The sequence below is a fragment of the Symphalangus syndactylus genome, chromosome 20, assembly GCF_028878055.3.
Source record: "Symphalangus syndactylus isolate Jambi chromosome 20, NHGRI_mSymSyn1-v2.1_pri, whole genome shotgun sequence".
Lineage (NCBI taxonomy): Eukaryota > Metazoa > Chordata > Mammalia > Primates > Hylobatidae > Symphalangus > Symphalangus syndactylus.
The window spans coordinates 67896780-67919349 of record NC_072442.2 but is presented as its reverse complement, the minus strand read 5'-3'; the positions used below and the strand labels follow the sequence as shown (position 1 = coordinate 67919349).

At 56.4% G+C, this 22570-nt stretch overlaps 1 protein-coding gene across 1 annotated transcript; it reads left to right on the top strand.

The window, feature by feature from the left end:
• The first annotated feature begins 89 nt into the window (after positions 1-89).
• Positions 90-19881, top strand: TRARG1 (trafficking regulator of GLUT4 (SLC2A4) 1). The gene is made up of 3 exons (XM_055256374.2): positions 90-810; positions 15106-15238; positions 17161-19881. Exons 1-3 carry the CDS (start codon positions 424-426, stop codon positions 17172-17174), a joined length of 534 nt encoding a protein of 177 aa, XP_055112349.1. The 5' UTR covers positions 90-423; the 3' UTR covers positions 17175-19881.
• The last annotated feature ends 2689 nt before the right edge of the window (positions 19882-22570 follow it).

Here is a 22570-nt window from a genome sequence, read left to right as displayed (position 1 = left end):
ACACACACACACACACACACACACAGAGGGAGGGAGGCCGTGTGGTGCGCGCACACACACACACACACACAGCCTCCCTGGGAAGAGGCGCATTCTTCTCTCTGCTCTCTGAGCTTTCTGTTGCTTCCCTGCCCATTTGTGCTCTCAGCAGCACCAGCAAAGTTGGCCTCAAACTTGAACAAAGCTGCAGGCTCCAGCGTCTTTCTGGGAGCTCCGCGGGGGCAGCAGGCAGGCCCCAGCCTCTGAACTCAGCTGGCTTGAGAAGCCCAGCCCAACTCTTCCAGCACCCAGCCGGCCCTCCGTCCCCCGAAGGACGCCCCCGACCTGGAGGCCCTCAGTCTGGGCTGGGGAATGGTGCGCTGAGGTCCCTCCAGAGCCCCTTGTCCCAGCCTGGAGCTGCAGCCACGCAAGGCCCAGGCCCCCATGGCCAACCTGGTGCAGTCCAACTTTCCTTCAGCACAGGAGCCAGGCTCCACCGCACCCCTGGACCTGCCGGAGATGGATAAACTCCTCACCAAGGCAGAGAACAAGGATGACAAGACTCTGAATCTGTCCAAGACCCTCTCGGGGCCTCCGGATCTGGAGCAGAATGGCCACGGCCTGCCCCTCAAGGCCATCTCCGAGGGGCACCTGGAGGCCCCACTGCCTCGGTCCCCCTCCCGTGCCAGCTCAAGGAGGGCATCCTCCATCGCCACCGCCTCCTATGCCCAAGACCAAGAAGCCCCCCGAGATTACCTCATCCTGGCCGTCGTCGCCTGCTTCTGCCCCGTCTGGCCCCTCAACCTCATCCCCCTCATCATTTCCATCATGGTAAGTGCTGGTCTTTGTTCCAGGGGCAGGGGCTGGGCCCAGGGGTCGGCAGGTGTGTCCCCCAGGCAGGCACCAAACGCACTGCCCACGGTGTGGAGAAGAGAGAGCTGGGAGTGGGGGGGGCTTGGGGGAGGCTCCTTTCCTCGCTGGCCTCCTCCTTCCCCTTAGAGAGGGGTCCCGGGGCCGAAGGAGCTCCTGCTCTGTTCTCTCATCTCTGCTTCTGGGCATTAGAGCTTGACTTTGCACCTATGGCTGCTGGGGAGGGGCACTCAGGGAGCTGCCTGGTGATGCATCCTGCAGGGCAGAAAGATAGCCAGGCTGGGGGTCTTGCTGTTTTAGGAGGGACGGGCGGTCCCAAACAGTCATTGCCAAGTGGGGCCGTCTCAGCAGAGGTTGCACCGGACGGGGGTCCCAGGGCCCCATATATCCTCCCAGGCCACCTGGACATGCTCCCAGCCTCTGCCGACTCTGGTTTCCAAGAGTCACAGCAGCTTCCCTGCCACACCCCGAGGGCTCCGGGGCCAGGCTTCCCCGAGGGGCGCACAAAGCCGGGAGAGCTCGCAGACTGCTCCTCCTGAGGCGTGGAGGGAACTCCAGAGCCCTCTGCGGCTCTGCAGCTGCGCTGACTTCAGCCCCCGTCTTCAGGGCAGGGGAGTTCTGGGTCACAAGTGAAAAATGTGAGAGTCAGAGGGCATGGCCCACCATGCCCAGGAAGGGGCATGTGACCGGGTCTGTACTTCTATGGGGTTTTGAATGAATTGTCTTAGATTGTCTCCAACCCAAGCCGTTTGGGTAGAGCTACTTATAAAGGATTCCATAGAAAACGTCAGCAGATACTGGCCAGTGACTTTTGAAGTCCAGAAAGAAGGGAGAGTAACGAAAGAATGGGGAGAGGGAGAAGCAGGGCCCAGCAATGATTTCAGAGTGAGGTCAGGGGCAGGGGGTAGAAAACTGCTAACCCAGGCTGGTCAGGGCCAGAGGACTGGGTGGGGGAGGGGGTTCCCGAGAGTGACTCCCTGCAGAGTCATCCTCACCAGACCCCCAGGAGCTGTCCTCTGAGAAAGCTCCTATTTCTTCGGACAACTCTGTCGACTTCAGTGAGGCTCAGTCTCCCACAAGGGAAGCCTTCCCCATCCCACCAAAGCCAGTACTACCTTTCAGGACATCAGGGGCACTGGCGGCTTTCCTGAGTCCGAGGGACTTGGCATGGGCTCTGGAAGCAGGGCCGGGCAGGGGCCTCTCAGGCAGCTCTCTGTGATGCCTGCTGTCCTTGGGGACCACTTGCAGGTAGAGCCAGGACCCAGGGGTACAGCCAGTGGCTCTGGGCAGGGCCCGCCTCTTGGTAACAGGGAAATTTGGGGAGGGAAGCTACCCAAGGGCTCAGGAGAAAACAGCTGCTGGAATCCATCTCCTGGTGGGGTGGCAGGGTGCAGGCCAGGCAGGACCTGCCTCTGTCAAAGGGAGCCTAAGCCCAAGGCAATGAGACCACAGAACCCGCCCCAGTGTGTTTCTACATTTGTTTGTTTGTTTGTTCTTTCAAGAGAGAGTCTTGCTCTGTCACCCAGGCTGGAGTGCAATGGTGCGATCTCGGCTCACTGCACCCTCTGCCTCCCCGGTTCAAGCAATTCTCTTGCCTCAGCCTCCTGAGTAGCTGGGATTACAGGCACCCGCCACCACACCTGGCTAATTTTTGCATTTTTAGTACAGACAGGGTTTTACCACATTGGCCAGGCTGGTCTTGAACTCCTGACCTCGTGATCCGCCCACCTCAGCCTCCCAAAGTGCTGGGATTACAGGTGTGAGCCACTGAACCTGGCCTGTTTCTACATTCTTTAAAGGTTTTGTTTTGTTTTGTTTTGTTTGAAACAGAGTCTCGCTCTGTTGCCCAGGCTGCAGTGCAATGGTGCGATCTCGGCTCACTGCAAACTCCGTCTCCCAGATTCATGCAATTCTCCTGCCTCAGCCTCCCAAGTAGCTGGCATTACAGACGCTGGCCACCACGCCCCGCTAATTTTTGTATTTTTAGTAGAGACAGGGTTTCTCCATGTTGGTCAGGCTGTTCTCAAACTCCTGATCTCAGGTGATCCTCCCACCTCGGCCGCCCAAAGTGCTGGGATTACAGGCAAGTGGCCACCACACTCGGCCCCTTTTACAGTTTTTGAGTCAGGTGTGATGACCGGGCTGGGCACAGGGAACACAGTGCTAACCAGACACCGCTGCCAATTCCCCGGAACCTCCAGTCTGGCAGGAAGAAACTCTTAAACAGATTCTTATGACATATTTCAAGAAGTGCCCATGGTAGACATCAACTTAAGGTAATGAGCTGGGAAAGTCATTCAAACGGCTCTTCTCCCCAGCATTCCCATCTGCAAAATGAATATAACCTCAATGCCTGCACGAGAGCGCCGTGAGGGGGTGAAAGGAGACAGGCCACACCCAGTGCTTCAGAACAACACCAGGAGGGTGTGGGGCTCTTACAGGATAATGGGTACATAAGGGGCAGCGGGGAGCCTCCCGGGGGAGGTGGGAAGCCATCCTGGTGTTTTAGAAATGGTTCTGTTGAGATATAACTCACATGCCATACGATGCACCCATCTAAAGTGTATTCACAGACAGGTGCAACCACAACCTCAGTCAATTTGGAACATTTGCCTCATCTCCAAAAGAAACCTCGTACCCTGGCCGGGTGCAGTGGCTCATGCCTGTAATCCCAGCACTTTGGGAGGCCGAGGCAGGTGGATCTCCTGAGGTCGGAGTTCGAGACCAGCCTGACCAACATGGTGCAACCCCATCTCTACTAAAAATACAAAAAAATTAGCCAGGTGTGATGTCATGTGCCTGCAATCCCAGCTACTCGGGAGGCTGAGGCAGGAGAATCACTTGAACCCCGGAGGCAGAGGTTGCAGTCAGCCAAGATCCAGCCACTATACTGCAGCCTGAATAACAGAGTGAGACTCCATCTCAAAAAAAAAAAAAAAAAAAAAGGCCAAGCACGGTGGCTCACGCCTGTAATCCCAGCACTTTGGGAGACCGAGGCGGGTGGATCACAAGGTCAGAAGATCGAGACCATCCTGGCTAACACAGTGAAACCCCGTCTCTACTAAAAATACAAAAAAATAGCCGGCGTGGTGGCTGTAGTCCCCGCTATTCAGGAGGCTGAGGCAGGAGAATGGCGTGAACTTGGGAGGCGGAGGTTGCAGTGAGTGGAGATGGTGCCACTGCACTCCGCCTGGGAGACAGAGTGAGACTCTGTGTCAAGGAAGGAAGGAAGGAAGGAGGGGAGGGAGGGAGGGAGGAAGGAAGGAAGGAAGGAAGGAAGGAAGGAAGGAAGGAAGGAAGGAAGGAAGGAAGGAAGGACGGGAGGGAGGGAGGGAGGGAGGGGGGAAAGAGGGAGGGAGGAAGGAAACCCTGTCCCCTTCAGCCGTCGCCCTCCAACCCTGACCCTCCCAGCCCTGAGCAACCGCTCATCTCCTTTCTGTTTCTCTGGCTCTGCCTATTGTGGACATTAAATGATAAATGGAATGATACAGTATGAGGCCTTGTGTTCCTGGCCTCGTTCGCTTTGCACGTCGTCTTCAAGCGTCATCTCTGCCGTAGCAGCACGCTGTACGCTTTGCAGCCGAGAGGAGTGTGCTTGGATCTCCATTTTGCTGGATCAGTCTGGGGCAGGGTGAGAAGAGGGGTTGGAGGGGATGAGGCTGGCGTTCAGCAGAGGGGACCCTCGTAGGAATGCAGGCAAGAGGTGAAGAGGCAAGGACCAGGGCCAGGGACAGGGCCAGAGGGGGCTCTGAAACTCTCTAAGAGTGGGTTGCACTGACCATTCATTCATTCAGTCGACTTGAATGGCAAGTTGCTTGTGTTGAGGGAACTAAGTGGTAGAGGACAGTCAGGCCCCCGTGAATGAATGTGCCTCTTTTATTTATTTATTTATTTATTTTTGAGACGGAGTCTCGCTCTGTTGCCCAGGCTGGAGTGCAGTGGCGCGATCTCAACTCACTGCAAGCTCTGCCTCTCAGGTTCACGCCATTCTCCTGCCTCAGTCTCTCGAGTAGCTGGGACTACAGGCGCCCGCCACCACACCCTGCTATTTTTTTTTATTTTTAGTAGAGACAGGGTTTCACCGTGTTAGCCAGGATGGTCTCGATCTCCTGCCCTCGTGATCCGCCCGCCTCGGCTTCCCAAAGTGCTGGGATTACAGGCGTGGGCCACCGCGCCCGGCCAAATGCACCTCTTTTATGAACCAGGCACTATGTTGGCATTTGGGAAACAGATGGATCGGATAAGTAGACAGTCTGGCTGACACGGCAGAAGGCTGTAAGGGTGTGACGGGAGAGGGAGGTGGCGGGGACTTGCTCTAGGAATTTAAGTTCTGGCTGAGTGTGGTGGCTCATGCCTGTAATCCCAGCACTGCGGGAGACATCAAGTGGATCACTTGAGGTCAGGAGTTCGAGATCAGCCTGGCCAACATGGTGAAACCCTGTTTCTACTAAAAATACAAAAAATTAGCCAGGCATGGTGGCACACGCCTATAATCCCAGCTACTCAGGAGGCTGAGGCAGGAGGATTACTTAAACCTGGGGGGCAGAGGTTGCAGTGAGCCAAGATTGTGCCACTGCACTCCAGCCTGGGCGATAGAGCAAGATTCCATCTCAAAAAATTAAAGAGGGCCGGGCGCGGTGGCTCACACTTGCAATCCCAGCACTTTGGGAGGCCAAGGCGGGTGGATCACAAGGTCAGGAGTTCAAGACCAGCCTGGCCAACATGGTGAAACCCCATCTCTACTAAAAATACAAAAATTAGCCAGGCGTGGTGGTGCGTGCCTGTAATCCCAGCTACTCTGGAGGCTGAGGCAGGAGAATCGCTTGAACCAGGACTCGGGAGGCAGAAGCGGAGGTTACAGTGAGCCGAGATTGTGCTACTGCACTCCAGCCTGGTCTACAGAGCAAGACTCCATCTCAGAAATGGGAAGGGAAGGGGAGGGGAGAGGAGGGGAGGGGGAAACTGGAGCCACATCAGAGAGATGTGGGGGTCTCCAACATCTAGGGGGAGGGCCGAGGGGAGTGGACAGAAAAGCATTTTGAAAAGTAGATTCCAGGAGGTGGAAGGAGATCTCAGAAAGGGGGAGAGACGCCCAGGGAGGAGAGAGTCTGAAGGAGGGAGCGGCCAGCTCCGAGGCCGCTCAGGTTCAATGAGCATGGAAGCATCCACTGCCTTGGCCACATGTAGATCCCTGGTGACCGGGGGATGGAGGGGCCTCGGCAAAATGGAGAGGGATGATTGATGAGCCGAGGTCCTGGAAGCAGTGGAGAGATGGGATCCAGAGCCCAGGAAGAAAGACGCCCTGTCCCTGGGAGCCTGAAGGAGAGGCCGTGAGGGCAGAGGCCGATGGAACTGCTCAGAGGGAAGGGGCTGGCTCAAGCTGCGTGGCCTCTAGGCCTCCAGGGATGTGGGCCCAGGGTCATTTGCTAAGAACTAGGGGCCTGGTGGCAGCAGGGACGGGAGGTGACCAGGCACAGACAGGTCAGTGGCCCAAGGCCTCTGCTGAGGCTGGAGACCACAGATGTGGGGTGTTATTATCAGCCTGCGGGGTGTTGTTGTCAGCTTGTGGGGTGTTATCAGCCTGTGGAGTGTTGTTGACGGCCTGTGGGATGTTATTGGCCTGTGGGATGTTGTCGGCCTGGGGGGTGTTGTTCTCGGCCTGGGGGGGTGTTATCGGCCTGTGGGGTGTTGTTATCAGCCTGTGGGTCGTTATCGGCGTGTAGGGTGTTGTTGTTGGCCTGTGGGGCATTGTTGTTGGCCTGTGGGGTGTTGTTGGCCTGCGGGGTGTTGTTTTCAGCCTGTGGGATGTTATCAGCCTGTGGGGTGTTGCTATTGGCCTATCAGGTGTTATCAGCCTGTGGGTGTTATCAGCCTGTAGGGTGTTGTTTTTGGCCTGTGGGGTGTTGTTTTTGGCCTGTGGGGTGTTTTCGGCCTGTGGGGTGTTGTTATTGGCCTGTCAGGTGTTTTCAGCCTGTGGGTGTTATCAGCCTGTAGGGTGTTGTTTTTGGCCTGTGGGGTGTTGTTTTTGGCCTGTGGGGTGTTTTCGGCCTGTGGGGTGTTGTTATTGGCCTGTCGGGTGTTTTCAGCCTGTGGGGTGTTTTCAGCCTGTGGGGTGTTTTCAGCCTGTTCGGTGTTGTTTTTGGCCTGTGGGGTGTTTTCAGCCTGTGGGGTGTTGTTATTGGCCAGCTGGGTGTGATTCGCTCCAGCTGTAGGTGTAGGTTCCCAGACATGCGTATCAGGTCAACCCAAGGCTGAGGATGGCAGAGTTGCTGTGAGAGCAGGGCCAGGTAGTGAGGAGGATGCTGGCTGAGATGATGCATCGAAGGGTTGGGCTGTGCTGGGAGGGAGCGAGGCCAGGAAGTTGGTGATAGACTTGGAAGAGAAAAGGGGCCACAGGCTGAGAGAAGACAAAGGGCATGAGAGGGTGAGAGGGAAGTTGGGAGTTGAGTTTCAAAGAAGGAATCAGGTCAGGGGATGGCAAAGGGGTGGAGTGTAGTTGTGGAAATGAATTTCTTTTTTTTTTCTTTTTTTTTGGAGACGGAGTCTCACTCTGTCACCCAGGCTGGAGTGCAGTGGCGGAATCTCGGCTCACTGCAAGCTCCGCCTCCCGGGTTCACGCCATTCTCCTGCCTCAGCTTCTCCGAGTAGCTGGGACTACAGGCACCCGCCTCCACGCCCGGCTAATTTTTTGTATTTTTAGTAGAGACGGGGTTTCACCATGGTCTCAATCTCCTGACCTCGTGATCCGCCCGCCTCGGCCTCCCAAAGTGCTGGGATTACAAGCGTGAGCCACCGTGCCCGGCCAGTGGAAATGAATTTCTAAAGGGAAAAATCAGTAGCCAGGGAGGAGGGAGTTGAGGGAGCTCAGTGTTAAGGGCTAATATTATTAATACTCACTGAGTACCTACTAAATGTTAGGTACAGTTCCAAATTCTTTTTGTTGTTATTGTTGTTTTTGTTGTTTTTTTTTTTGAGACGGAGTCTCGCCCTGTCACCCAGTCTGGAGTGCAGTGGCGCAATCTCGGCTCACTGCAAGCTCCGCTTCCCAGGTTCACACCATTCTCCTGCCTCAGCCTCCTAAGTAGCTGGGACTACAGGCGCCCACCACCACACCTGGCTAATTTTTTGTATTTTTTATAGTAGAGATGGGGTTTCATTGTGTTAGCCCGGATGGTCTCGATCTCCTGACCTTGTGATCCACCCGCCTCAGCCTCCGAAAGTGCTGGGATTACAGGCGTGAGCGACCATGTCCAGCCTGTTGTTGTTTTTAAGACAGAGTCTCACTCTGTCACCCAGGCTGGAGTGCAATAGTGCAATCTTGGCTCACTGCAACCTCCACCTCCCAGGCTCAAGTGATTCTCCTGCTTCAGCCTCCCGAGCAGCCGGGACTACAGGCATATGCCATCAAACCCGGCTGATATTTGTATTTTTAGTAGAGGCGAGGTTTCACCATGTTGGCCAGGCTGTTCTTGAACTCTTGCCCTCAGGTGACCTGCCCATTTCAGCCTCCCACAGTGCTGGGATTACAGGTGTGAGCCACTGCACCTGGCCCCCTCATCCAATTTCTAAGAACAGGAGTGCCCTCCCCACTCTGTCCACAGGCATCCCTGAGCTCCAGTCCAGACCTCAGCCTCTCTCTGCTGCCCGGGGGCATCATGGCACCCATCATTCCTCAGTCTCATCCCCTTTCCCTCTTTGCAGCTCTCTTCCTCTCCCATCTGGAAGAAACCCCTTTTGTCCACCCAGTTGTATTTGCTCTGCCATCACCTATTCGCTTCCACAGCTGAGCTCCTAAGAGCTGCCTCCACGAACTGTCTGAGCTTCTTCATCTCCCACCAGCTCCCCATCCCCCACGGGGTCCCCATCCCCCACAGGCTTCTCATCCCCCACCGGCTCCTCATCCCCCATGGGCTCCCCATCCCCCACCGGCTCCCCATCCCCCACAGGCTCCTCATCCCCCACGGGCTCCCCATCCCCCACAGGCTCCTCATCCCCCACCGGCTCCCCATCCCCCACAGGCTCCTCATCCCCCACGGGCTCCTCATCCCCCACAGGCTCCTCATCCCCCACAGGCTCCTCATCCCCCACGGGCTCCCCATCCCCCACAGGCTCATCCCCCACGGGCTCCCCATCCCCCACCGGCTCCCCATCCCCCACGGGCTCCCCATCCCCCACGGGCTCCTCATCCCCCACGGGCTCCCCATCCCCCACGGGCTCCTCATCCCCCACGGGCTCCTCATCCCCCACGGGCTCCCCATCCCCCACGGGCTCCCCATCCCCCACGGGCTCCTCATCCCCCACCGGCTCCCCATCCCCCACGGGCTCCCCATCCCCCACCGGATCCCCATCCCCCACAGGCTCCTCATCCCCCACGGGCTCCCCATCCCCCACGGGCTCCCCATCCCCCACGGGCTCCTCTGGAACCTCCTGCCGAGGGTAAGCATGACCGAATTGCCGATAGTTCCATATTTCATCCTTATCTTGCTTGACCTATGCCGGACACGGCACTGTCAGCCACTCCCTCCTTCTTTCCCATCTTGCGCTTCCCAGATGCTGCCCCTCCAGCCGTCTCCCGCTCCTCCTCAGGCTCCCTTACAGCCTTCTTTTCCCCAGCACCCCTTTATTTATGAGTCAGCGTTCCCCACAGTTCTGCCTGTGGATCTTTCCTCTTTCCATCTGCCCCTGGATGGCCTCAATCGCATCCCTGTGTGACAACTCCTGCACACTGGGGCCAGTTTATCCAAGTCCAGCTACACACTCATGGCACCCGGCACCTCTGCCCAAATGCAAGTCCAAACACTGCACGGCCCTCTTCCTGGGTCCCAGCCGGAGGAAGGGCACCTCCACTCATCCAGCACCCAAGCCGGGAACCCGGGAATCGTTCGAGTCCCGTTCCTCCCCCACACTGCATCTCACCTTTCAACAAAACCCGTGGATTCTGTCTTCAGAACTTCTCAAATCTGAACTCTTTTCCAATTCTCTACTTCGTTCCAGTCTTTGAAACTGTCTGCTCTCAATCTCCAGCCCATACTCGACACAGTAGTCAGAGAGCGTTCCTAAAATGCAAATCTGATCCTGTCCCCACTTAACATCCTTCACTGGCTCCCTGTTCCTGCAGGACAAAATCCCGACTCCCTTGTGTGACAGTCAGGGCCCTTTTTATTGTTTTGTTTTGAGATGGAGTCTCGCTCTGTCGCCCAGACTGGAGTGCAATGGAGTGATCTCAGGTCACTGCAGCTTCCACCTCCCAGGCTCAAGTGATCCTCCTGCTTCAGCCTCCCGAGTAGATGAAGCTACAGACACATGGCACCACGCCCGGCTAATTTTTGCATTTTTTGTACAGATAGGGTTTTGCCACGTTTCCCAAGCTGGTCTTGAACTCCTGACCTCAAGCAATCTGCCCACCTCGGCCACCCAAAGTGCTGAGATTACAGGCATGAGCCACTGCTCCTGGCCGAGGGCCCTTGTTGATCTGGCATCTTCCCCTCCCCAGTTGCTTCTTGTACCACGCCCACATCATGGTCTGTGCTCTGCCCCCATCTCTTCGTCTGTAAAATGGACTAATCACAATCCCCGCCTCGTTGGAGTGTTAGGAAGGTGATATGGCTTGGCTGTGTCCCCACCCAAATCTCATCTTGAATCGTAGTTCCCGTAATCCCCTCGTATCCTGGGAGGGACCCGGTGGAGGTCATTGAATCATGGGGGTGGTTACCCCCACACTGCTGCTCTCGCGATAATGAGTGAGTTCTTGCGAGATCTGGTGGATTTGTTGTTTTTTTTTTTTCCTGAGACAGAGTTTCACTCTTGTTGCCCAGGCTGGAGTGCAGTGGCACAGTCTTGGCTCACTGCAACCTCCACCTCCCGGGTTCCAGCGATTCTCCTGCCTCAACCTCCCAAGTAGCTAGAATTACAGGCAAGTGCCACCACGCCCGTCTCATTTTTTGTATTTAGTAGAGACGGGGTTTCACCATGTTGGTCAGGCTGGTCTCAAACTCCTGACCTCAGGTGATCCACTCACCTCAGCCATGCAATGGTGCGACCTCGGCTCTCTGCAACCTCCGCCTCCTGGGTTCAAGTAATTCTCCTGCTTCAGCCTCCTGAGTAGCTGGGATTACAGGCACCCACCACCACGCCCAACTAATTTTTGTATTTTTAGTGGAGACAGGGTTTCACCATGTTGGCCAGGCTGGTCTTAAACTCCCGACTTCAAGTGATCCACCCGCCTCGGCCTCCCAAAGTGCTGGGATGACAGGCGTGAGCCACTGCGCCCGGCCAATCTGATGGTTTTATAAGGGGCTTCCCCCTTTTGTTCGGCATTTTTCCTTCCTGCCGCCACGGGAAGAAGGACATGTTTACCGCCCCTTCCGCCATGATTGTAAGTTTCCTGAGCCTCTCCAGCCATGCTGAACTGTGAGTCAGTTAAACCTCTTTCCTTTGTGAATTACCAAGTCTAGGGCATGTCTTTACTAGCAGCATGAGAACAGCCTAATACAGAGAATGAATTGCTCTACTGGGTGGCAGCACTTGGCATCATGCCCAGCACGAGATATACGTTCAAAGAGTGCCAGTTGTTTATTCTTCTGGCAGAGCTGGAGGAATCTTGGTGGGCTTCACAGAGGAGGTGGCCTTGGAGCCACCCCTTGAAGGATGGAGAGATTTGGACACGCGGTGTTTTGGAGAAGCAGAAGAAACAGCCAGAATAAAGCCCTGTGGACGTCGGTACTTGAACCTCGAGCAACTCAGACTGGCTGGGCCCAATGGTTGTGGAGGAAAATAGTGGAGGATAAAATGGGAAATGTAGGCCAGGCATGGTGGCTCACTCCTGTAATCCCAGCAATTTGGAAGGCTGGGATCACCTGAGGTCGGGAGTTCGAGACCAGCCTGACCAACATGATGAAACCCCGTCTCTACTAAAAATACAAAATTAGCCAGGTGTGGTGGATGCCTGTAATCCCAGCTACTTGGGAGGCTGAGGCAGGAGAAATGCTTGAACCCGGGAGGTGGAGGTTGCAGTGAGCTGAGATCGTGCCATTGCACTACAGCCTGGGCAACAAGAGCAAAACTCCATCTCAAAAACAAACAACAAAACAGGAAATGTGAAGCTGGCTGCATTTGGACTTTGTTCTGTGGAAGACGCTGAGCAGCTGGGATGGTCTCAGCCACCATCATCTCACTGAACCTTTGCAACAGCTCCCAACTCACCTCCCTGCCTCCCCTCTGATCCCCAGGCTGCAGCCAGAAGGGTGTTTTGGAAATCTGTATCCAGTCCTATCATTCCGGACTCACATCCTACACTGGCCCCCGCTGCTCATGGTATAAGGACCACCCTCCTTCTGGTGCTGCTCGAGCCCTGCCTGGCCTGGCCCTGCCCACCTCTGTGCCTCCCTGTCCTCCCTCCATCAGCCCCAGCCACGCTGACCTCCGTCCAGTCCCTCCTACCTCCTCAGTCAGCGACTGTTTTTTGAACATCTACACATTTGCCATGCAGCACCTCCGCACATGGCTGTTATCTCTGCCTGGGATACTCCTTCTTCCTTTGGAAACAAACAATCTAATTGTTGCTCATCCTTCACATCTCAACTCAAATGTCCTTCCTCCAGGAAGTCTTCCCTGATTCTCCCCTTTCACGAGTTCTCCTGGTATCACGTGCCTCTCCTTTGTCATGCCACCCACCACAGTTGCATTTTTACCTTTCTTCATGCGATCACAAAGGAGGCCAGTGGGCAGGAAGTTCCGAGATGCTGCTCCGAGCTGCTGCGTCTCGGGGTCTCGCACAGTGCCTGTTATAAATACAGACAGTGTGAATCGGGGGTGTGGGGAAAGGGTGAAGAAGAACAGAGACTGGTGCTGGGGAGATCTCTGAGAGGAAAGAGTCTGGGCACGGTGACTCACACCTGTAATCCCAGCACTTTGGGAGGCCAAGGTGGGAGGATCATGAGGTCAGGAGATTGAGACCATCCTGGCTAACACGATGAAACTCTATCTCCACTAAAAATACAAAAATTAGCCAGGTGTGGTGGTGGGCGCCTGTAGTCCCAGCTACTCGGGAGGCTGAGGCAGGAGAATGGTGTGAACCTGGGGGGCGGAGCATGCAGTGAGCCGAGATCGTGCCACTGCATTCCAGCCTGGGTGACAGAGCCAGACTCCATCTCAAAAAAAAAAAAAAAAAAAAAAAAAGGCCGAGCACAGGGGCTCACGCCTGTAATCCCAGCACTTTGGGAGGCCGAGGAGGGTGGATCACGAGGTCAAGAGATCGAGACCATCCTGGCTAACACGGCGAAACCCTGTCTCTATTAAAAATGCAAAAAAAATTAGCTGGACGTGGCAGCTACTCAGGAGGCTGAGGCAGGAGAATGGTGTGAACCCGGGAGGCGGAGCTTGCAGTGAGCCGAGATCGCGCCACTACACTCCAGCCTGGGCGACAGAGCGAGACTCCGTCTCAACAACAACAAAAAGATAGCGGTGATGCTCCTGCTTTGTCATGGAGGGCAGAAGAGCTGTCACGGAGAGGGAGGAGCTCAGGCTGGGGCAAGGAGGAGGAGAGGCACAAGGCGCGGGTTGGGTTTGATGACGTCGCGGGTTGGGTTTGATGATGTTGTGGGTTGAGTCTGATGTCGCGGGTTGAGTTTGATGATGTCACAGGTTGAGTTTGATGATGTCGCGCTGTCCCAGACGGAGCTTGGAATGGAAGTGCGGGGCTGGGTACAGGTTGGTCAGAATGGTGAACAGTGAAGAGAACAGGACCCAAGGAGGGCACCTGCAGAGAGAGAACACAGAGAGGGAGGGGCACAGCTCTGACGCTCAGTTTCTTCCTCAGGGAGGTGGGGCTGCATTGCCAACCTCCTAGGGTGATCTGAGGCTAAAGGAGGTAATCTAGGTACAGTCCTTAGCAAGCTGCCTGACATGAAGTAAAATCATCATCTTCTTCTTTGTCATAATCTTCATGATACTTAACTGCATTTCCATGTTGAACTCAGGAGCCTCAAATAATCAGAAAATAAAATAACCAAGGACTTCTCTGAGGCCCTGAAATCAGCCACACCATCAGAGGACTCCTACGTGTGCCTGTTCTAGGGAGGCAGGGACACAGGACCCTTAGAGATGCTTGGGCCCCACCTCCTACCAAGTCAACCCAGGACCCTCCTAGGACCCTCTCCGTCCCCACCCTCATGCATTTTAACTAGGTTCAGGAAGAACAGAGCTCACCGAGGAGCGACACATAAAGCGAGGCCCCTGTGAAGCCACATGTGGCTCCACCCAGTCCTGGTCTCCCCAGGCAACCACGAGGCCTCTCATGCTTTTGTGTGATCCGGGAAGTGGGCTCAATTGAACGAGGTTGTGGTTCTTGGGTGGGAAATGGAAGCTGTGAAGACAGTGTCTTTTTTTTTTTGAGGCAGAGTCTTGCTCTGTCCCCCAGGCTGGAGTGCAGTGGTGCGATCTCGGCTCACTGCAACCTCCACCTCCTGGGTTCAAGTGATTCTCCTGCCTCAGCCTCCTGAGTGGCTGGGATTACAGGCGCCCGCCACCACGCCCGGCTAATTTTTGTATTTTTAGTAGAGACGAGGTTTCACCATGCTGGTCAGGCTGGTCTCTAACTCCCGACCTCGTGATCTGCCCGCCTCAGCCTCTCCAAGTGCTGGGATTACAGGCATGAGCCGCTGCGCCCAGCTGACAATGTCTCTTTTTATGGAGGCGGGGGTGGGGGGTGCTTACAGAGGAGAGGAGGCCGGTGTGTCAGGCTGTAGGAAGAGCCCAGGGGCTGTCTTGGGATCCCAATGCCACTGTAGAATTGAGACTTGCGCTGGGGTCTGGGGGGGCCTGGCCTGTCTGTTCTTGCCAGTTGGCCTGGACCTGGTCCCCCTTCTCAGGCCGTCGGTCTCTAGCCTACCACCACCGCCCCCTCCACCACCACCGCCTCCACTGCCACCCCCTCCGCCGCCACCCCCTCCGCCGCCACCGCCGCCCCCTCCACCGCCACCCCCTCCACCGCCGCCCTGAGAAGTGCCAGGCTTTGCTGGGTTCTGCTCCCAACTGTCCCCAGCCAGTGAGGGACAGGCGTGGTGAGGTGTCTGCACAGGAGGCCCTGGCCACTTCTCCAGGGGAGCCCTTTTTCCTCTCCCCTAGAGTGTGGGCTGCCATGGGGACAGGATGTGTCTGGAGGCCCAGGCTCAGGGCCACCCCAGGGCTGCCTGCTGAGGCCCGTGAAGCTGACCGACAGCCTTCCCAGTTCCTGGGGTCTCTCTGCTCTCTCCGCAGTCTCGAAGCAGCATGCAACAGGGCAACGTGGACGGCGCCCGGAGGCTGGGCCGCCTGGCTCGGCTGCTCAGCATCACTCTCATCATCATGGGCATCGTCATTATCATGGTGGCCGTGACCGTCAACTTCACAGGTGAGACCCAGCTCCTTGGAGAGGAGGGAGCCAGCTTGCCTGGTGTGAGGACTGCACAAGGTTGTACCCAGCCTCAGGGGCAGAGGTGGTGGGTTGGGGGAAGGAGAAGGGCCGGTGGGGGCCCCAGCCGTATCCTCCCGGTCCAGAAAAGTGCCCCAGTTCCCAGCAGGGACCGGCTGAGTGGGGATGGGCTGGCAGACTCGTCTTATGCCCGGAGAGTGAATTGATGGAAAGGGTGTGGAAAGTGCACAGCCTCGGAGTCAGAGGCCAGGAGCTCCAGCCTCAGCTCTGATGGGCCTGGGACTGGGGCCGGTTCCTGACTAGCTGAGCCTCGGTGTTTCCTGGTATCAAGTGGCAGGAAAGAGCCTTCAGCAGGGGCTTTTGTGAGCATCACCCGAGATAATGGATGTGACTGTGCTTTGAAAACACTAAAATCCCTGCACAGCCAGCCAGGGTACCCCAGAAGCAAGCAGCGCATATGGTGGAATTCAAAAAGTAGGTGACCCTTCTGTGGGCACCCATAGGTGGCCCAGTGAAGTCATCCAACCAGGGGAAACATTTTTTATTATTTTGTATTAATTAACTTTATTTTTGAGATGGAGTTTCACTCTTGTTGCCCAGGCTGGAGTGCAATGGTGCGATCTCGGCTCACTGCAACCTCCGCCTCCCGGGTTCAAGTGATTCTCTTACTTCAGCCTCCTGAGTAGCTGGGATTACAGGCGCCAGCCACCACGCCCAGCTCATTTTTGTATTTTTAGTAGAGACAGTTTCATCATGTTGGCCAGGCTGGTCTCCAACTTCTGACCTCAGGTGATCCACCCACCTTGGCTGCCTAAAGTGCTGGGATGACAGGCGTGAGCCACTGCACCCGGCCTAGTCACTCTTTCAATGGCAAGTGACAACTACTGAACTCAAATTGCCAAAGGGAGTTTGCTAGCTTTCCCTAAGAAATTTAAGCATAGATTGCTCCGTTTTTAGGCCTGGCTGTGTCCACACACTCAAACGATGTTGACAGGAATCGGTTTGACTCTCTCGTCCTGCTTTCTGCTGTGTCGGCTTCGTTTCTCGGCAGGATCACTCCTTTGGTGGCAAGATGGCCACCAGTAGCTCTAAGACTGACCTTAGGGTGGCACACATTTTTTTTTTTTCAAGACAGAGTCTCGCTCTTGTTGCCCAGGCTGGAGTGCAGTGGCACGATCTCGGCTCACTGCAACCACCGCCTCCCGGTTCAAGCAATTCTCCTGCCTCAGCCTCCCGAGTAGCTGGGATTACAGGTGTGTGTCACCACACCCGGCTAATTTTGTATTTTTAGTAGAGACAGGGTTTCATCGTGTTGCCCAGGCTGATCTCGAACTCCTGACCTCAGGTAATCTGCTTGCCTCAGCCTCGCAAAGTGCTGGGATTACAGGCGTGGGCCACTGCGCCCAGCCATCATGCCTAATTTTTTGTATTTTTAGTAGAGACAGGATTTCACCATGTTGGCCAGGCAGGTCTCGAACTCCTGACCTCAAATGATCCGCCCGCCTCGGCCTCCCAAAGTGCTAGGATTACAGGCTTGAGCCACCGCGCCCGGCCTAGTGGCACATATTTTAATCAGTCCAGTAACTAAGCAGGGAAAGAAGTGTCAACAGTTGCATAGCCAAAGTCTCAGGACTGATTCGGACTGGCTCAGCTAGGGTTGCATGCCTACCTCTGACCCAGTGCCACTTCTGAGCCAGTCCCTGAGGCCACAGTCCTCTTACTGGCAGGAGTTCAGTCACTCCAAGAGCTCCAAACCAAAGAGGTCCCCAATCTTTAGCCTTATCTCCTTATCCCTATTACCACTTCCCACTGGGAACCAGAAACCCAAATCCTCCAGTCAGAGACTTGAAGAGCCAGTGATCTGAGCCCTGTTCTGCCATATCTGTTCTTTTTCTTTACAGTTCAGAAGAAATAAACTTAACCAGGGAGCTGGGCTGGCAGAGGCCGGCCCTGGCCATCCTGAGAGCTCTGACCCGCACACCACGGGAGGCCAGGGTGCTGACTGTCAAGCATCCCCCTGTCCCCAACTTCCAAAAGCAGAAACTCAGAGGGAAACCCCCAGTCACCCACTGTCAACCCCCATCCGACGGGAAAGCCTGGAGCGAGGAAGGAAAGCACGGCGAACCCAGCGAGTAATGTGGTTTACTCTCCCGGACGCGTCCTAGGATCTCAGCCCCAGCGCTCTGGCTTGTTTCTCATTCCCACAATTTCCTGGGTTCTACCAAGCATCGAAAACTGCCAGGATGAGGAAAAAACTCAGCCCTACAAACGTACAAACGAGACACAGGCGGGCGGGGAGAGACGCAGCAGTGCTCCTTCCTGTCTGTGGACCCGGAGCAAAGACCTGAGGCCTCATCTTTTGTATTTTCCTCAAGCAGGGAGAACAGACTGTTTGCATGCTTCTTGCCACATGCCCGTGGTGATCCCAGCCAGGGCCCTGAGCGCAGAGGCCCGGGACCTCCCCCGGCAGGCACCTGTGGAGGGGCAGGGGGAGGTACAGCTCCCGGGAAGGAGGCAACCGCCTCACTTAACATCCTCCGCTGCAAGGTGGTGGCGCCGAGAGGCGTGTCTGTGAAGACAGGTACCAGGACGGCACGACCCGCACGCCTCTTCCCAAACCTGTCAGCTTCGGAGGCATCTCTCCAGGACTCTGGTCCCAGGATGTCTCCCAGGACAAGCCAGTCTGCCTCTTCCTCCTACTTCTGCTGTAGCCTGGGGCACTAAGAGCTCCTGGGACCAGACCTGGCCAAGGTCAGCCAGCAGGGAGGGCCGAGGTCTGAGCTATTGTCCTGCCGTGGCCCCCGCGATGGCCTGGGGTGCAAGCTCGTGTGGTGTGGCTCAGGTGGCTTCAGGCTTCCAGCCCAGCCCTATGCTCTGTGCTTGGCCCTGGGCCCCCGGCCATCCACAAACAGCAGAGGCCTTCCCTGGAGGTTTTGGGACCACCCCTGGGGGGACTTCCCACGGGGTCCCAAGCTGTCAGGGGCGTTTGCGCCACCTGCAAGGGCGTGGGTCAGAGTTTTTATGGGGGTCTGTTGTTTGACAGTCCTGAGACCGAGGGAAGGGCTCGGCTGAAGGACCCCGTCTGCAGGAGAGTCGGGGGACGAGGTTTGGGAATACACTTGCACACACAGAGCCTGGGGCCCGGACGCCACGGCCTCTCTTAGGACCTAATGGGACCCCCGAAAGGAGCCAAGTGGGGCCCTCGGCCTCTTCCCACGTTCCAGGCCCATGATTTTCCCTAGACTTCTCCCTGGCCCAGGCTTCAGCCACAGGCACCTCTTCTGCCCCCGCCCACCCTCCTGACTACAACTCCCAGGCCCTGAAGAGGGGTGCTCCAGGCTTTCCTGCCCTGGGCGGCCCCAACTCACAGCCAGAGTCAATGCCTTCATGGGAAGGTTCCCAGCCACACCCAGACTGGCCCAAGGCTGTTGAAGTCAGCATCCTTTGTGCCCCATCAGGACCCTCCTGCCTCCTCTCCAGGGCCCTTGTTCGTCTCCCCACCCTCCTCAGAGGCCCAGGGAAGGGAAGAGCAGGTCAGTACAGAGGCTCTGTCTGCAGCGAGGGGCCCTGGGTCTATGCACAGCTGGAGTTCTGAGCCTTCCACAGCCCGTGTGACTGCTGGAGGGCAGGGGTGCAGGGCTCAGGGGTGCCGGACTGGTCCTTTGGGGCTGGTGTTCCTACGTCAGTCCCCACCTGGGGAATAAACTCCAGCCTCTCCTGCTCATACAGAAGGGACTGGCTGGGTTTGCTTTATGGGAACTTTGAAGCCAAAACAGATGCCCCGTTTGCTGGGGAGGGTGTGAGTGCCGAGTATTTGTGTCCCTCGTGAAGTCACCTAACACGGGGGAGAGGCAAGGTCGATGGAACTGGCCACGCACAAGCTCTGCCTCTGGAAGGAGGGATGATGAGTGGGCGTTTTCCTGGCAGGCCCCCGGGGTCCTCAGCCTCAGCAACCCAGGGAGAGGAGAGAAACGAACCGATGGTTGAGGGATTGTTACGGGGGGAACATGATACCCAAAGGGACTGTAGGTGCCCTCGGAGTGTCACACATGCCCAGACCTTCTCACACCCACACAAACAGGCTCCGCTGTGCACTCCTACACACACACACACACACACACACGCTTGTTCACACTCAGAACCCAGGACAGCCACAGGCCACTGCTTAGGGGAAGCCACTGCAGATGCCCCCGAAATGGGCACAGCCAGGGCGCTCTTCCAGGCAGGCGAGGATGACTTGAGAGTTTCCTAGGGCGCCAGGGACAGAGCTCAGAAGCCCCCGAGGTGTGTGTAGGAGGCGGAGGCCCGCAGAGCACAGAGCAGGAGGAGGGCTCGGGCCCTGGAGGAGAAAGCCATTCTGGACACCAGGGGACCCGGACAGAGGGTCCCCACAGCCCCTGCCCCACACCACCTGGAGGCCACAGGGGTCAGTGGCCCTGCTGTCCCAGCTCCATCTTGGTTCTAACCACCACCTGCATGAACACAGTGGCCCGGCTTAATGCACTAACCCAGCCTCTCCCTGTGTCCCACAGGGAGTAGCAAGACCCACCCCTCACACTGCCTTCACCACCTACACCAGTGACGCCGCTGTATCTTAGCATGAAAATAAATACACCTGAATGCACATGCTTGCCTCCAGCCTGTGTGTTTGTGCTGCTGGGGTCAAGGGGGTTCCAAACAATCGGGGTGAGCCGTCCACTCCGCCTGTGGCCCCAGGGTCAGGCTGAGGCTGCTCACCGGGAACCTGGCACACCGGGGCTCCGTGGCCAACTCGAGGCGTTCCTCTGGGCAAGTCACTTGTCCACTCCGGGACTCAGTTTGTCCAACTGTAAAATAAGTGGTAATGCCAGTTTCATCTCCCTTCAGTCCTTTCTGCACAGATCTCAGGCCTGCAGAGAAGAGGGCAGGCAAGAGTTTGAGACCAGCCTGCAACATGAGGAGACTCTGTCTCTACAAAACATTTAAAAATCAGCCAGGCATGGTGGTGCACGCCTGTGGTCCCAGCTACTCAGGAGGCTGAGGTGGGAGGATCACTTGAGCCAGAGAAGTTAGAACTGCGATGAGCTGAGCCATGTTCCTGCTTCTGGCTCCCAGACCTCCTGGGACAGTCCCTAGACCACCAGGTTCCCCTGCTGGCCTCACTACTGGGACACTCACTGCCACCCCCAACAACCAACTCTCTGCCTTCCTAGAGCACTTCCTTTAGGTCAGAGTCACATGGTCCAGGAAGCGTGTCCTAAGTGTCTGCGTCCCCAGGGTTCAGTACAGAGCCTGGCACGTAGCAGGTGCTGGGGACAAGTCTGTAGAAGGAGGGAGGCAGGAGCCCCAGCCACCAGGAGCCTCCCAGGTTGCGGGCTCCCTGTGAGCAGAAGCTCCTTCCATCCAGACTGGAGGCCACAGCGCCACTTCCTGCATGCCACCTGCTCTGCTGGAATTACCTCATTTAATCCTCACAACACTTCCACGAGGGATCCTCCCATTTTCCTGGGAAGAAATAAAACTCAGGAGATCCAGGGGCTTAGCCAAGGTCATACAGTCAGAAGCCAGTAGAGCAGGACAGTCCTTGAGAAGCATGCTGCAGTGACAGGGGCCTCTCCAGGCCGTAAAAGCCTGCGGGCTCTGCCAAGGGAGCTGACTGTTTCCACACCCTGTAACTGCTCCCAGCACTTTGGGAGGCTGAGGCGGGCGGATCACCTGGTGCCACGAGTTTGAAACCAGCCTGACCAATATGTTGAAGCTGACAAGCTTCAAAACAAACATTGATTGAACTGAAAAATATGAATACATGTGCACTTACACACTTTGGTTTTTTGAGATGGAGTTTCGCTCTTGTTGCCCAGGCTGGAGTGCAGGGAGTGATCTCGGCTCACTGCAACCTCTGCCTTCCCAGGTTCAAGCGATTCTCCTACCTCAGCCTCCCAAGTAGCTGGGATTATAGGTGCCCGCCACCACACCCGGCTAATTTGTGTAATTTTAGAGACGGGGTTTCACCATATTGGCCAGGCTGGTCTTGAACTCCTGACCTCAGGTAGTCCGCCTGCCTCGGCCTCCCAAAGTGCTGGGATTACAGGCGTGAGCCACGGCGTCCGGCCACCTGGAGGTCATTATTAAGGTGAAATGCCACCTGTGTAATATCAGCAACAGCCACACTCAGATGAGCCGGACCCTTCTACACACCCTCCGTCAGTGACAGCCACGCCCCTTTACAGCAGGCATCGGGGCCTGGCATAAGTTTCTTTGGGATCATTTGTCAGACACCAATTTCAGAAGTTTAAAAGCAGGTTGGGAGGAGGACATGTGTTTTGCAATCAGTAAAAGGGGAAAGGGGGGCTCTCACCGTGCGGAGGCTTCAATGACAGACGCTGTGCTTCTGGGACCCGGGGGCTCTGGCTCCCTGTCTGTAAACAGGGCCATGATCTCCTCAGGCCCATGGGCTGTGGAAGGCCCAACAGAGAGCTGGACACACAAAAGGCCACGTCCTGGGGCTCAGCAGGCGGCTCCTCCCGTCCCACAATCTGGAAGGCTCTGAGCACCCCAGGCTGACTGCGAGCGTTCTGATCTCCTCCAGGCCCAGCCCTACCTCCCTCCTTCCCGTTCCTTGACGCAAAACAGGAGATGACCTCCTGTGTCCAGGAACCAGGAGCACCTGGCCCCGTCCCAGGCCTTTCACGCATTGGCTGTGTGACCTCCGGCAGCCCCTGGACTCCCTCTGAACCTCAGTCTCCCTGTGTAAAGGAGGGACTCAGTCCGGAGCAGGCTTTTCAGGCCTGGCCACACACTGGAATCACCTGAGATGTTTAAAAAATCCTACAACCGGCCAGGCACAGTGGCTCACACCTGCAATCCCAACACTTTGGGAGGCCGAGGTGAGCGGATGGTCAGGGGTTCGAGATTAGCCTGGCCAACATGGCGAAACCCCGTCTTCTACTAAAAACACAAAAATTAGCTGGGAGTGGTGGAGGGTGCCTGTAATCCCAGCTACTTAGGAGGCTGAGGCAGGAGAATCACTTGAATTCAGGAGGTGGAGGTTGCAGTGAGCTGAGATCGCACCATTACACTCCAGCCTGAGCGACAGAGTGAGACTGTCTCAAAAAAAAAAAAAAATCTACTACATGGTGCCGCTGCTAGTGAATCTGGCTTAATTGGTCTGGGTGCGGCTTCCACGCCAGAGTTTTAAAAGCCTTCCAGGTGATCCCAATGGACACTCAAGCCTGGGCCCCACCGGTCTGGACTCTAGAGGCTTTTGCTACTCAAAGTGTGGGCCCCAGACCATCAGCATGGGCGTCACCTGGAGCTGTCGGAAAGCTCAGG

Excerpts from the sequence above, each read along its gene's own strand:
- TRARG1 (XM_055256374.2), top strand. The coding sequence starts at position 424 with ATGGCCAACCTGGTGCAGTCCAACTTTCCTTCAGCACAGGAGCCAGGC. Across the intron at positions 811-15,105 it reads CCCTCATCATTTCCATCATG|TCTCGAAGCAGCATGCAACA; the intron begins GTAAGTGCTGGT and ends CTCTCTCCGCAG.